Source organism: Struthio camelus, chromosome 2 (genome assembly GCF_040807025.1).
Source record: "Struthio camelus isolate bStrCam1 chromosome 2, bStrCam1.hap1, whole genome shotgun sequence".
In the NCBI taxonomy this organism is placed as follows: Eukaryota; Metazoa; Chordata; class Aves; order Struthioniformes; family Struthionidae; genus Struthio; species Struthio camelus.
The window spans coordinates 135,777,417-135,792,322 of NC_090943.1; the positions used below are offsets into that span (position 1 = coordinate 135,777,417).

General features: G+C 36.9%; 1 protein-coding gene across 6 annotated transcripts in view; it reads left to right on the forward strand.

The window, feature by feature from the left end:
• Nucleotides 1-14,906, forward strand: part of NSMAF (neutral sphingomyelinase activation associated factor) — a 37,578-nt gene that overhangs the window by 21,026 nt on the left and 1,646 nt on the right. For 5 of the 6 annotated variants that reach the window (XM_068932639.1, XM_068932640.1, XM_068932644.1 and 2 more), the window contains exons 14-29: nucleotides 310-389; nucleotides 1,295-1,385; nucleotides 1,487-1,550; nucleotides 1,685-1,736; nucleotides 2,797-2,917; nucleotides 3,178-3,309; nucleotides 5,123-5,165; nucleotides 5,598-5,761; nucleotides 7,262-7,370; nucleotides 8,817-8,875; nucleotides 9,629-9,696; nucleotides 11,329-11,396; nucleotides 11,628-11,751; nucleotides 12,391-12,474; nucleotides 13,506-13,656; nucleotides 13,983-14,085. In XM_068932639.1, the coding sequence (XP_068788740.1) occupies nucleotides 310-389; nucleotides 1,295-1,385; nucleotides 1,487-1,550; nucleotides 1,685-1,736; nucleotides 2,797-2,917; nucleotides 3,178-3,309; nucleotides 5,123-5,165; nucleotides 5,598-5,761; nucleotides 7,262-7,370; nucleotides 8,817-8,875; nucleotides 9,629-9,696; nucleotides 11,329-11,396; nucleotides 11,628-11,751; nucleotides 12,391-12,474; nucleotides 13,506-13,656; nucleotides 13,983-14,085 (1,513 nt within the window). The remainder of the gene's footprint in view (nucleotides 1-309; nucleotides 390-1,294; nucleotides 1,386-1,486; nucleotides 1,551-1,684; nucleotides 1,737-2,796; nucleotides 2,918-3,177; nucleotides 3,310-5,122; nucleotides 5,166-5,597; nucleotides 5,762-7,261; nucleotides 7,371-8,816; nucleotides 8,876-9,628; nucleotides 9,697-11,328; nucleotides 11,397-11,627; nucleotides 11,752-12,390; nucleotides 12,475-13,505; nucleotides 13,657-13,982; nucleotides 14,086-14,906) is intronic. The other variant, XR_011139215.1, reaches the window with a different exon arrangement.

Sequence of the window (14,906 nt, forward strand, 5' to 3'; positions counted from 1 at the left end):
AGTGAGTAGAAAGAAGAGAATACCACTTGCTTGTGCCTCAGGTAGCAGGATTCCTACTGATTAGGACTTGTTGCAATAGCTGTCAAGTATATGTAACTGCTAACTCTGAAGCAAGAGGTTTGACAGTAAATCTACAAGGAAGGAAGGAGATGTGTGGCCAGTTAGAGTAAGATTTTTCTTCTTTTACAGTTAGGAGGAAGAGGAAATTCTGTCTAGTAGGAGAAATGCATAGAGCTTAACTTTTCCTTGATGTGTGCAGTTTGTGTGGTGTTTTTGTCTGTTTTTTGTTTGTTTGGGGTTTTTTTTTAGATCTGACAAAGCCTGAAACATTCCGTGACCTTAGTAAACCAATTGGTGCCCTGAATAAGGAACGACTGGATAGGTTATTGGTATGTATGGTTTGGATTTTGTTATACTGCTTATTATGGGCCTTACGTATATTGGCAATAAGAGCTCTGTTGAGCGACCTTTGGGAATTATGCAGATATCTAAAACAAAGTCTAAACCTTATTATAGACAAGCTTACCTATAAATTTTTCACACTTATTTTCAGTCTGATTTCATCAGTACTGATTTTGTCAGCACTAGCTTAAAATCATATTTGAATCTGCTTCATCTCTCTCACTGCCATTTTATATTTATACTCTTTAAAAAAATGTTTTATCTCTTTTTAAAAAGAAATCCCCAAAGCATTTAACTATTGTAACTCCATTCACATGGCAGACATTGAGATACGGTGAAAATATTTGGAAATATAAAACATTAAGACCAATGGATTCAAATGTATAAAGTAAAATACGTATAGAATTAAATTAGTAGAAATCTTAAGTCATTCCACTTAAGAAAGATGCTGAATTTGAGGGAAGACATTTTAAAGGGAGGAAATATGGAGATAAGAGCACCCACTTGAAATTTCCACATGCAGATAATGACGCACTAACTTTTTCCTGTTCTTAAAATAGGCAGGCTTTCTTTTCATAAGTGGTCTAATACATGGTCGCAGAGTTAGGTTTTTAGCTTCTTGGATTTTAATTCTTTGTATAAAATTACTGTCTCCTATTGGTAAACTAATTATTCCAAAATCACTGACAGAACGCAACTATGTTGGTCTGACAATATAGACAAGGCTATAGGCTTATTAGTAATAACCATGCAATCAGACCATCTATAATGTACTTTATCTAACAAAAAGGGGTTTAGTCCTAATCTGTGTCTTTTTTTAAAGACTGTATGTATGTTTAATCTTGAAGGAAAGCAGGAGATCTTACTTTAATTTCTGTTTTTGTTGTTTTAGACACGTTATCAGGAAATGCCTGACCCTAAATTCATGTATGGGAGCCACTATTCATCTCCGGGTTATGTTTTGTTTTATCTTGTTAGAGTTGGTAAGATACCTGTTGCATGCTGTCTGATGAGCGGACAGCTATCTCAAGAGTGGACAAGGTTAAATGCAAGCTGATGACTTTTTTTTTTTCTTTCTCCCTAGCACCAGAGTACATGCTCTGTCTGCAGAATGGAAAATTTGATCATGCTGACAGAATGTTCAACAGGTTTGTTTACATTTTGCCTATAACTAGGTTGTTTTTATTCCCTTATTGAAGTTTTTGTTTTAAAATATGCATCAAGAGGGTGCAAAGTCTTTAAATACTTTTCAACTAATGTATGGCTGGTATGTGTTATCCAGTCTTGCAGAAACCTGGAAAAACTGTTTGGATGGTGCAACAGATTTCAAAGAGGTAAATGGCCAGAACATGATTCAAATTATTTTTGGTGTCCATGCTGAGCTTTCGCTTCTCAGATGTCTCCTATGGGTGTATTTTTTTTTTGCTGCTGTTTTTATTGTATGTGTGTGGTTTTGTTTTTTTTTTTCCCTCTATTGGCTGAATTTTGTGAAGCTTATGTGGTTTTGCCTTTCTTCCTTCTCTGTAAATGCATGAATTTTTGTCTCTCTGCTTTCCGTCTTTTTGTTTAAAAAATGTCACTGTGAATATGTTACTGGAATAAATGGGAATTATCAGAATAGATTAAGGGGAAAAACATGCAATTTTATGTAGCAAGTTCATCTCCTGGAATCTCTCTAGGATTTGGCTGCGTTATGATAATACATCTGGAAAGGTTAAGATACAGGATTTCTATCTCTAGTTTTTGAGCCTTATAGAAACAATAACTTTTGGGTACTTCTAGAATGTGTTGAAAGATTAATCATCAAGTAGTGGGGGCTGTTAAATTATATTTCCTTTTGATAAAGGAGTTTATAGTGGTGTGCAGTTTTTTGTTTTGCTTTGATTTAATACTATAGTCAAGTTCTCAATGGTGGAATTAGGAATAGTTAACTATGGTGGTCTTAAACAACTGACTTAGCTTGTGAGGCTTTTGTCATCGTTCTACTTATTTGTTTTAGAGTTTTGGCTTGAATCTTACTTGATCCTTAAAAATGAGAAGGCAGCTATGCAATTGGAATTCTGAAGATGAGCTTAGGTATAGTGGATTCATCTGTCATATCTTACATTTTTAGAAATATTTATGCCACTCAATTATAAACACTGAATTTACCTCACAGAATTGTCATATTGGTATTCAAGAAGCCTAACAGTAGTTGGAAGGGTAATGGAAGGAAGTTTCCAATACCCCTGTCTGCTGACGGAGTGGAAGGCTTGGAGAAGTTAGATTAAGCCATAAAGTTGGCTGGTGTGAACATCTATCACTTCCGCTTTTTACTGACTGTATGATACTTAAAATGATCGAAGCCAACCTAATCTCAAAACTTCCCTTTTTTTAATTTTTCTCTTCTTTCAGCTGATTCCAGAATTTTATGAAAATGATTCTAGTTTTCTAGTAAACGGTTTGAAGTTGGACTTGGGAAAAAGACAGGGTGGAAAGACTGTTGAAGATGTAGAGCTTCCCCCTTGGGCATCAGGTGATAACGTTCATACATACAAATAGCTTGACTGTCCTCACTATTCCATTCCTGGGATGATTCTTCTTTTCCCCAGAATGCTCATTCTGTTTTCTTTTGAAGGATTTCTTACTCTTAAACACTGATAGTTGCATTTAATTTTCATAACAAATCAAAGGCTTGTGGGTGTGGCGTGGCATTTTTGTTTGTTAGTTTTGAGTAGCTATGGAGATGGCTACCAGTACTGAAGGGGCTATCTTCTCTAAACTTTCTCTTGCCAGGTCCTGATGACTTTCTTCAGAAGAGCCAAGAGGCTTTAGAAAGTCAGTACGTATCGGAACATCTCCATGAATGGATCGACATAATATTTGGCTACAAGCAAAAAGGAAGCGAAGCAATTGCAGCTCACAATGGTAAACACATACTTTATGACTTTTTTTTGCTATTTTTGTAATTAGGCAGGTATGAGTAACTAATAGTGTATCCTAATGCCCACTTTGTTTTGAACATTCATGACTATGCTTTGAATGCATGGTTCTTAAAGGAAATACTGTTCTTCATCACTGGAAATAGTGACTGTTCTAGTAAAGTATATCGCCTTTATGGTAATTTGCATCTGTGTAGATGTACTTAAAATGGTAGGAAAGAAGATTCCTCAGCGATGTTATTGTTTGTTCACACAGCGCAGTGTGAAAATATAACATTGAAATAAGAGTTTCCCAGTTACAAGTAAAAGTCTATAGAAATCTCCATGTACACATGCGTTTCACACTTCTACACTGTAATTGCAGTGTAAGAATTTCAATTCATTTTTTTTTTTTCTCCTGAGAGAATGGGCAAGGGAAATAATAGGCTAGCACTTCTTTGGATTGGGAGCAGAGGAAAAAGCATGCAGGTGACTGTCTTGTCTGTCTTGTGCCGAAGCAGCTGTAATAGTGTGTATTCTTTTTACTCTACATATGGCAAGTCTCATTGTTTGAAGTCTTGCGCTGAGCATGTGTATGGTGTTGTAAATGTTTACGAAAGAGGATGTTACACTGCGATTGCTATCTCAGTGTACTTAATTTCTCTAGACCTAATAAAAATACCAATGATTAGTTCATTCAGTAGTCTGATATTTAGCTTGAATATCTTACTATCTTATGAGGAAATGTTCTTTTTCTAGAGGAAGATTAGCAGATCAAACTTAAAGGGTGAGGACATTTTCTTTATTCAACAAGGTCCCGCTCCTTTTAAAGGCTACAAGCAACAGAGAATATGCGACAGTGGTAGGAAAGCAAAGCCTTATGCTTAGCAAGATAGAATAAGCTTTAAAAAAAAAAAAGAAAATCTACTAGCAACAGCTGGGAGGGAAGGAATAAGCAACTCTTTATTTTGGTAGTCAGTGCTTTTAATTTCTAAGGTGTAACAGCATGATACTTTCTTTAATTCTCCCGCACATGTTGTCTTTTAAGTTATGATTGGCTATATTTTAGGTTTGCAGGAATTGGTTACAATATGATTGGATGCCGTAAGTGTCAGTCACAATGTGGCAGAGACTTTTGATAAGGCAAGTTGGCATTAAATTATGGTATCTATGTTTTATTTTGTGAAATGAGAGTACTTTTTAAGCATATTAGGCTTCTTGTACTGAAATGTGGATTTTTGTTAGTGCAATGACCTGCAAATGCTTCCGAGTAGATGAGAGGGACAGAAGGGAGCTTAGCATGAACATAGTTATGTCAAAAGGCAAAACAGATGTTCCTGTGCCAACACACCAAAGTAATTCTTTGTTTGTGGCCACTATCCTCATAGTGAAACAGCTATTAACACAGCAGCTTTTTAATTGGATAAAATGAGCAAGTGATTGTGTAGACCTTTATGAACACTTTTGTTACCTGTCCAGAGAAGAAGACACTGAGATTTGACGCTCATGTATTATCAGTGTGTCTTTTGATGAAGCCGAACAGAGATCTGATTTTGCAACGGTATTTTTATTGGTATGTAATAAGGCTTAAATAAGTCAGCCATCCTTTATGGAAGGACTGACTTACTCTCAAACTTCATAGACTTCTTACTTGAAGGAAAATTTAAGATCAGAATGCAAGATCTCAAATTCTCTTGCCTGCTGAAAGGACTTAGCTGCTTAGTTGAGTAAAAACACAGTATATTTACAGTAGGTATGTAAACCAAAGAAAATAAGCCTTGTGTATCTCCATTGTACAAATGAATTTATTTTTTTCCCAGTGTTTCACCCATTAACCTATGAAGGAGGAGTGGATTTAAACAGGTAATTAAAAACACATCCGAATATTTTGGTTAAAGCAGTCAGCTAAGTTTGTCAGTATCCTTCCACGTTCCCTGCTGTCTAAGTGCTCTATATATGAATTTTGTAGATGTTACATTTTATATTCCACAATATGCTATCAACCAGTATCAGGTTGTCAGTTTTAACATTTTGAAAGATTATTACTTGAACACCTCTTCAGTCTGATTTCTGTGAAGTTGTTTTATTAGTTTTTTTGAAGAGCATACTGTCATTGTACTTAAAATTATGGAGCTGTCATATGAACACCTGCCACATCTGAGACAAATCAGTTCATTTTCAATGGCCTATAGTGCTGTAGTAACTGCACGTGGAGGCCCATGCTTTCAGGAAAATAATTATTGCCTTAATGAAATGTCTTTGTCTTCCCACCCCCACCCCGGCCTCCCCTTTAAGTATTATGGACCCCAATGAAAAAGTAGCTCTGCTGACACAAATCTTGGAGTTTGGACAGACACCAAAGCAGCTGTTTACAATTCCTCATCCACGAAGGATAATACCTAAGTTTAAAAGCTTGTCTCAAACATCTAGTCACGGTGTTTCCATAGCTGAATCTCCAGGTAAATGTATAACAGATAATTAATATGTTGTTTTGAGAAGTTCTGTGTCTTTTTCCTATGGGATTTCATTATGTAACTCTCTTGGCCTCTTTCAGTGTTAGCCGGTCCAAAATAAGTGCATGAACCAACTATTAAAGACAAACTGACGAGGCTAGTTTTAAATTTGAAAATATAGGCATTGTTAAGCTCTCGTTCTGCGTTTTGCCTTATAAGACTGCTCTAACAGTCTCCACTGGATTTGTTCAACCTCCGTTTGTGAAGTTATGGGAAGGAATCGGAGTCAAACTGATGTGATAGCAGCTTTGAATGACTTTCTCTGTAACTACTACAAGTGGTGCTTTAAAACAAAGTTTTTAAAAGTTTCAGGTTTTGAACAGGGATATCTCTGGGTCTGTCAATTGGTCTAGTCTCAATGAACTCTAAGAAATTAATTAAAAAAGCATTTGTATCCAGATGCTTAATCTTCTGTAACTTCTGAATGAAAATCTAAGAAGTCACTGCTTTCAGCATGTAGCGTAGAGACAATGCTGATTGAATAACTGCCTCCAAAACAAGAAGCAGATATTTAATGCCAACACAGGCTTCTGTTGGATGTGCAATATAGTTCCTATGTTGACTGAAATGAAATTAAATGATTTTGAAATGAAGATGCTTTGGTCCTTATCATATGAATAGTAATTGACTATAAACTGGACTGAAGCTTCAGCCCAAGTATCATATGGAAGGATGATTTTCCCCCTGTCCCCAGTTGACTGTCCTCAGTTTGCTTACCTTTTGATGGCATTTGATTTTTTTTTATTTTTTATTTTTTTTTAAGTAGAGATGTGAAAGGCACTAGTTAGCATGGCAGCTGGTAGCATCCAAAGGGCATGTTTGGCTTTAAAAGTTATATGTGATGTTAATAATGTTAATACATTAGTATGCTGTAGTGGTAGTGCACTGCCTGCTTACGTCATTAATTCACAGATCTGCGGTTCCTGTTGGGTTTTGGTTTTTTATAGGAGCTGACACGTAATTGGCTCAGTTAATTTCATTGCCTCCTTATCCCTTAAATTTTAAAATGCTGTAGTGAAACGAAGTTGTAACAGTCATAACAAGATAAAATAGACTAATAAAAGCACATGTTATGTAACAGTAGGTGGCTTTCTTGTTACTTGTCTGTTCAGAAAACTTTTGACATCTCTATGGAATCCCGAAGCATCCCTGTGGAAAAGTTTTTCCGTTTTGGAAATATTTTCAGTGAAGTCTTCAGTTTAAAAACCCTAGTTTTCAGGGGAAAATGTTTTTTGATTGTGTAAACCTATGTATTCAGGAAGAGATTTGGAAAAAAGACAATAAGATGACTAAATACTGTAACCAAGAACCTGAAAGGAGACTTTTTTAATTCCTACGTGACAATTTCTGCACTTTCATATTTGCACCTTCAGCTATCTAGTTATTTGAAATTGATGTTTTTATTTTCTGTTTCTGATGAAATTTTATTGTGGCATTTTACTGTAGCGTCTCCAAATGAAGAATCATTTGAAGACTTAACAGAAGAAAGCATAACACTTGCTTGGAGCAATATTGCCAAACTAAAATTAGATGAGCAATATAAAATTCACAAAGAGTAAGCACTGCTTTTTCTTTTGTGGTGTATTGTTCACAGTCAAAATTGTTCCACTTAATTTGGTGGGGGAGGGGTTAGGGATGTGTAGTGGGGGAGAGAGAAATCTGTGTGTCAATCTGAATGATGGTAAATGCTTTCCCTTGAGACTGCTTGGTTGATTTGGTTACGCAATACGAGTTTATGAGGGATTATCGGTCCAGAAGAGGACCGATATCAGCTTGGTTTTAGTCCTTATACAGGTCTAAAGCAATGTTGATTAACATTTTAATACCTAAAGTAGATATTGATTACTCTTCTCTGAAGCTGTAATAGCAGCAGATAAACAAAGATACAGAGATATAGACGCAGATAACTTTTTTTGTAAAACCTCGGGAATTACCCAACTCTTTCTCCTCCCTCCCCCATTTTATTTGATTTGAAAAATTAAGACACTTTTAAAGTTCAACTTCTGCACACCTAGGGCTGTTCCTGTATGAGCTATTTGTCAGTCTCCAGCTATAGGTTATCTAGGAATCCACATACTCAACTACTGTTATGATGGATTCCTAGGGTGTCCTGAACCAGCAGGGGCATTTCTGGGTGAACTTAAAAACACATAGTAATGGACAACAGCAGCCTCTTCTTAAAGGGTAGGTTCTCCTTTGGCCCTGTCCCTTGTCCTGGTGGCTGGAGTAGATGCAGGATCTCTTAATACTTTGAGTGCAACTACCTTCTTGGTGACCCTAAATTAATCTAGAAGGGAGACGTTCTCTTTCTCATGTCCAGGAAACAAGGCAATACTTGCTTATATATTTGAAAAGGGGTACCTGTTACCAGGTTGGTAGGGTTAGGGAAATCCTGGTCACGTGGGGAGACTTGGATTTAATCTCCTGTTTTTCTTGTTTTGTTTTGTCCAAAGGAGAATAAAACAGAAATAGTTCTGCATAACAAAATTTCAGCAGCACATAGTGCTTTATACTTGCTAATGACTAACCCCCTACTGTAAGCTAGTTGATGGGTACGTCTTTAGAGTATTAAGACTCTGACAGTGCCCATCTCGGAGAAGAGATGTGTGAATTCTGATTCCTGACTTTTGTGGTATTTAGTATCAGCTTGTAGGCAGATTTCTGACACTTATTGTAGTTAATCCCAGACTGGGAAGACTGGACATGAATCTGTTTCTCTTTTGACATAGGTATGTCCTTTCTGATGAGGATGAAATACTGACAGAATGATGTGGGGAGGTTGTATTGATGTTTCACATACTGTACCAAGGTGTTTTTTTTTTTTTTTTTTTTTGTCTCTAGGCATATAACAAACTGCTTTAGGGTTTTCAATCTCCTTAAATATCTAACTCTCACAGAGGTCAAATAACAAATTTCAGCTATTGTAAATAGTCAATTTACATTATGGTGGTTAAATTTCAAACCCTATGAAATCACCTATAAGCTTGCTTGTATTAAACAGGGCAATAACTGGAATAGCAGTCACTTGCAATGGCTCTTCTGTTTTCACTACATCCCAAGGTGAGTATTACTGCAGAGGTATTTACTAGATCCTGCAGTGCAAATCCTTCAGCAATAGGTTATAATGCCTAATAATGTTTTGTGAACAAAATACTGTGATACTTTCAAAAGTAGTTGAGATTGAATCCCTGAGCATCTTCACTGAGAGCAAAATGAAGGCAACCTTAAATGGGATTTTCAAAAAATCATTTGGGTCTGGTTTTTGCACACTTGTGAAAGGGGAGGCACTAGTCTTCTACCAAATACAAGACTTGGCCTTACTTCATACTCAGTACTTTCTTACTGTCTGAGAGAATTTTCAGTATTTACATATAAAGGCTTCTTCTGTCTGACTTCTGGATTGTCAGCTTTGCAAGTCATCTATTCTGTGTATTTAACTTAGTTAATTCCTGTGCCCTGTGAGTAAATTTAGGTTTGTTTAGTGCATAAATTATTTATTAATTTTAGATCACTTTGACTCAAGGGTTTCAATACTATCTGAATCTGGGGTTGGGGGGTGGTAATTTCTCCCTTTTGATATTGGAGTTCTGTTTTGGAATTTAGTGGGCCTGCGAGTCCATGTATAACTGGTGCAAGGCAGGCTAGTTCCAGGTCTGACTTGCAAGCTTTATAAGAGTTTTGCAAGGATTATGAGACACCCTTACCTGCTTTTTATAGCTAAATATTTGAATATTCAAACTGGAGCAAAGTTACCAGCTTCTGTAATGTAAAACAGTTCTTTTATCTTTTGTCTATTTTGTCCATTATTCTTAGATTCAACTTTGAAGATGTTTTCCAAAGAATCTAAAACACTCCAGAGAAGTGTGTCCTTTTCAAGCATGGTGAGTCACTGTCACAATAAAAATGAGATCATTGAGAGTCTTCTGAAAGCTACCCACATAAATGGCTCTTAGCTACTTTGATGCCTTTTTTTCTTCCCCTGCCTGTTCAATTGTTTTGTGTGGATAATTTACCAGAGTGAATTGAGACTCTCATGCCTCTAGTGAGAGAGAGCACATCCTCTGGACAGAGAAAGGGAGCATTAAGTGGCTGCATTTTTGCTTTTGTGCTAGCTCTATTCTGAGTTTCCCTGCTATCTAGGGAATGCCTTACGGTAGACAAAAATAGTCTGGCATGTGCAGAGGGGTCTTCGTAGACAATCTTGAATAGTCATTAAGCCCAGAATTACAAAGCCTAAATTCCCCTCTGGTGCTCATGCCCAGTACTGACTGCCCTACTGGTCCCAAGTTTGTTAAGGCTACGAGTTGATCAATAGGGGAAGACCGAGCACTGGGACTGGAATTTACACTGTGAATTTAGGCCATCTTCTTTTGATGAACAGTGATCTCGGCAACTTCTGAACAACATTTTCTTCTGCTTCTAAACCAGAACTTGCAGAGGTATTCTATATTTTATTTTCTGTGTGTGAGTGCTGTGGCTGGACCTGGGTGTTAAAGATCTACTTGCAACTGTCCTGTTCTGATACCTTTGTTGAGACAATATCCTAGGATGCCTCAGCTTTCCTCTGCCCCCTCATCCCCAGGATGAGGGGGCCAGATGTTGCCCAGCTGGAAGCCATAGCCTACCATAGCAGATTCCCAAATAAATTGCAGGAACAAGACCCTGGGCATGCCGTGGCGCGCACACTAGCAGATGAATCTAGATTCAGCAATTCCTAATGCTTTAGCTAAGGCAAACTTAAGAATTTCACTTCCTGACTGGGTAAAAAGGAACCTCTTCTCTAATAGGCTAGAAGTCATGTTCTTGTGAGTGAGCCTTGTATACCTTCGTTTTTTCTTCTCTAGTTTTAGTGTTGATCTGTTCCAGCAATATTGGAAACATTAGTCTCTTTACTCTCCAACTGCTTACTATTTTTTAAAATAGATCTAAAACATGAACAGTAATGATGCCAGTAGAAGCCTTAGGCTGATTTTTTTTTTTTTCCTTGACGCTTCCAATGATGGTAAGGTAACAGTGCAGTTGTCTGTAAAGAATCTTTCTTGTGGGGAATGATATAAATTAGATAATTACCTTTCTTTAAAAGAGCTGAGCTCATAAGTAGCTGTTATGGAGCACAAACATCAGAGGAAAGCTTTATTTTTAGTTAGCTAGCTGTTTGCATCTAGAATTGACAGTAGCTGGCAAGATGGAGAAGTGACCCAGTTCCTCCTGGGTGAGGAATAACACACCATATCCTTATCTACCAGCATTTTGAAACAGGAGATCCATCATAGTTCTGCATGCATTTCTGAATGTTAGTGCTAAGTTTGTACTATTAAGAATTCAGTATTTTTGCTTTACAGCATGTTCAGTAGCCAACCTATCAGGTTTTTCTTAAGGAAAGTTCATATGATGCCAGTATGTTGTTGGTGTAAAAGATGAAATGCTGCTTGTTCTCGAAAAGCATGTTAAAGTACTTCTACTTGATTTAGGGTTAGAAATTGAACACTGCTTTCTTTTCCTCTTTCTTACAGGCTTTGTCATCTTGTTTAATCTTACCAGGAGATACCACTGTCATATGTTCTTCATGGGACAATCATATGTGTGTATTTACTTCCTACTGACTTTACTGAATTACATTGGGTGGCTTGATAGTTATGCTAAGGTTTCAGATAACGGCATAGAAGTTCACCATTGATAAGCATTGTCTATAATTCTGTGTTTTAGTAGACTGCTGTTTAGAAAGTGTAGAAGCAGAGTTATTTTAATTTAGTTAGAACGCACTGTTCAAGTTTTCTGAAGAAGTGATGTTGTATAACTCTCTTCCTGTTAGATATTTTTATTCAATTGCATTTGGAAGACAGCAAGACATCTTAATGGGACATGATGATGCAGTCAGTAAGGTCTGTTGGCATGATGAGCGTTTATATTCTGCATCTTGGGATTCCACTGTGAAGGTTTGTACCTCAGCTACTTCAATAACTAGTACTCTAATATTCAGCAGGCCAATGTTTTGCAGTGGATATACCTGCTGTGTTAGAAGCAGATAAGCCAGTATTACAATAAATTTACCTTCATTACCTTTATGTCAACTCTATTCCGAAGCTGAAGGGCTACTTTAAAGAAATTTCATTCACTCTAACTTACTCAAAATGTGCTTTCTTTGGGCAAACTGTTTAAAAGTTCAAGTGTAATAGTTTTGGAGCTTATGTTCTTCAGTTAGGCAGACCATAAACTTCTTAACCAAAACAGCATGCTTTTGGATGGAAAGGCAACTTGCAATTTAGGGGCAGGAGAGAAGGTCCTGAAATGTTTTGTGTATGGCTTTTGGTAAGTATACTTTCAGTGCAGTGATATATCCTTGTTCAGGTAGGCCTCTGTAATCCATCTGGAGTCAGCAAAGTCACGGTTAGTATGTTGCTCTGCTCAGGCTAAATGAGCTCGAGTATCATTTGTTGTTGCAGTGTTGTGTTGTGTAGGCTGCTTGTGTAAATGTGAATATGCCTCTCTTGTAAGGTGAGAATTCAGTAATGCAGAAAATTATCCAAAGAATTATCCTGATGCTTCCCAAGCAAACCTAAATGCTTGCATTATAGGTGTGGCACTGTGTTCCTGGAGAGACCCTGAGCAATAAAAAACACCACTTTGAACTGCTTGCAGAGTTAGAACATGATGTTAGTGTAAGTATGAAGATACAGATATAAAATCTCAGAATCTGAAGATTATTCTTTAATTGCTCATTAAAATTAAAATAAAGTCAAGATATGAGAATGCTGAAGCTAGAAGAAGAAAGGACAGGCTGAAGGTACAGTAAAAATTAACTGCAGTGTCCTCTGCTTCCTTGGTTGAAATGTCCACTCTTGGACTGAAGCAGCAGTATTAAACAGAGGCAGGTTTTTAATTTGTCTTGCTCAGATTGTACAAAGTTCCTGTTAGTCTTGTTGGGGTTTGTGCGTGGGTACGTTTTTGGATTTTTTTGTTGCTTGTTTTGGTTTGTGTTTTTTTTTTTTTTTTCCTCCTCCCTCTCTCCTTCCATTTCTCTGTCTTCATATTAAAGCATCTTAGCCAAAGGCAAGCCAATGAAAAAGAATTAATTGGAGTGAGTTGTTGTGCTATAAAAAACATCGTTACTGAGTTCAACTGTAAATATATAAACATATTTTGTACCGCTTATCACACTTAAATATGCAGTTACAAGTTTAGACTTGTAACATGTAAATATTATTCTTGCAGAATATGTAGAATTAATGTATTTTAAACCTTTTAAATTTTTAGTTTAATGGACAAGTATTGAAAACAGTTGATAGCATGTCAGAATTGCACCAGAGAATCAAAAACACTTCCTAGGTATCATTTGTTTCTGTCTTTTGTTTGTTTGTTTAAAGAAGAATTTTACTTTTAAAGGTTAAAGTCTTATATTTTTAGATAGAGTTTGTGTATTAAAAGTAGTCTGAAAAGTCAGTTTGTTTCCAGTTCTACAAATAAATATTTTAAAATACCAAGAGCTTTTGGTTTTTTTTGTTGTTTTGGTTTTTTTAGGTAGGGCTTCAAGAAGTACGCTTTATTAAGGATAGTGCATGATTAAATGCAAAAGCCTTCTGTAAATAAAACAATCTTATGGATGAAGGGCGTGCTTTGTGCATGTTTAAAACCTATCTCAAGATGACTCACGTGAAAGAAGAGTAGAATAATGGGATGTTTAACTTCCTAGGTAAATACAATCAACCTAAATGCTGCAAATACTATACTAGCATCTGGAACCAAAGACGGTACTGTTAGTATCTGGGATGTTACTACAGCGACAGTGTTGCACCAGTTGCCATGTCATTCTGGGACTGTGTTTGATGCTGCTTTTAGTCCTGGTATGTAGGATTTCCGTATCTAATATGCACTGTAGGGAGTTGCAAAGGGAATCTTACTGCCATTTTCAACTAGTATACTCCTGGTATTGGAATTACTAATAAAATGAGAATGCTCGGATATGTTGGTTTGACACTCATCTCCGCTAGCCTATTAGTGGTACACAAGGCCATACTAGACTCTAGACCTATGTTTATTACTGCTTTCTTGAAGATACTTTACAGTAAACTAAGTAGGTCAGGCAATATCACATCCAACATTCTGTGCTGGAGATTACTTTGATACTACAGCTGTATGTGTAAACATACTTTCTATTTTTTTTGTACAGATAGCAGACATCTACTCAGTGCAGGAGAGGACAGCTGTTTTAAAGTAATAGATGTACAAACTGGAATGCTTATTTCTTCTGTAACTGCTGATGAGCCACAGAGGTAACACTGAAAAAATATGGAGTGTGAAGTCGAAGTTGCGTGGCCCAGCTTAGGGCATTCTGGAAATGTCTTGATGGTTGGTCTCAGCAGTTTCATGGAATCTCTTTTTAGAGAATGAAGAGGGCAGTAATACTAAAGACTGCCAAGAAGTATGTCACTTAAATCAATAGATCGAAGTGCAAAGGCTGACATACTACTGTGTTCTCTGCTATGGCCAAGGTTTCCAAACATGGACACAAACAAGTACCTAAGCAAATAACTTGTTTTTTCACGCTAACTTTAACTTCCACAAAAAATGGTGAGAGCTGTAGCTAACAAGCTCTGAGGTATGAACGTTTCTAATGGGGAGACAGTTTTTACTTAAATCATCTCTGGTAATAATCTTTATTTAGCAATGCTTCCTTTTCATTTGGATAAACTAAGAAAAGGTTAGCTGTTATAATTAAACAGCAATCACTGAATAGTTTTTGTTTCCTTAACCAAAACACATACAGTCCTATATAGGTCACGCAGGTAAATTGCTGGAATGCTTACTCAGTTACTGGAATAAAAATATAGCGGCTGTACATGGAGTCCTGTTACATTGCACATCTTGCTGATTTCATCAGTATGTTTTGCAAAGCATCCCTGGAAGTTCTCTCTTCCCACTTCTTCAAGTGACTGTTTCTGAAGCTTGAAATGACAAATGGAAAGTGGTAGTTCATGAGAGCCTTTGGGAACCGGAGACAAGTACAGCTGAATGGATCATCTTGTGTAATGAGGATATATTCCCCCCCCCCCCCCCCCCGCCCCGGCTTCCCTGCAGAGGAAGAAGCTGTGTG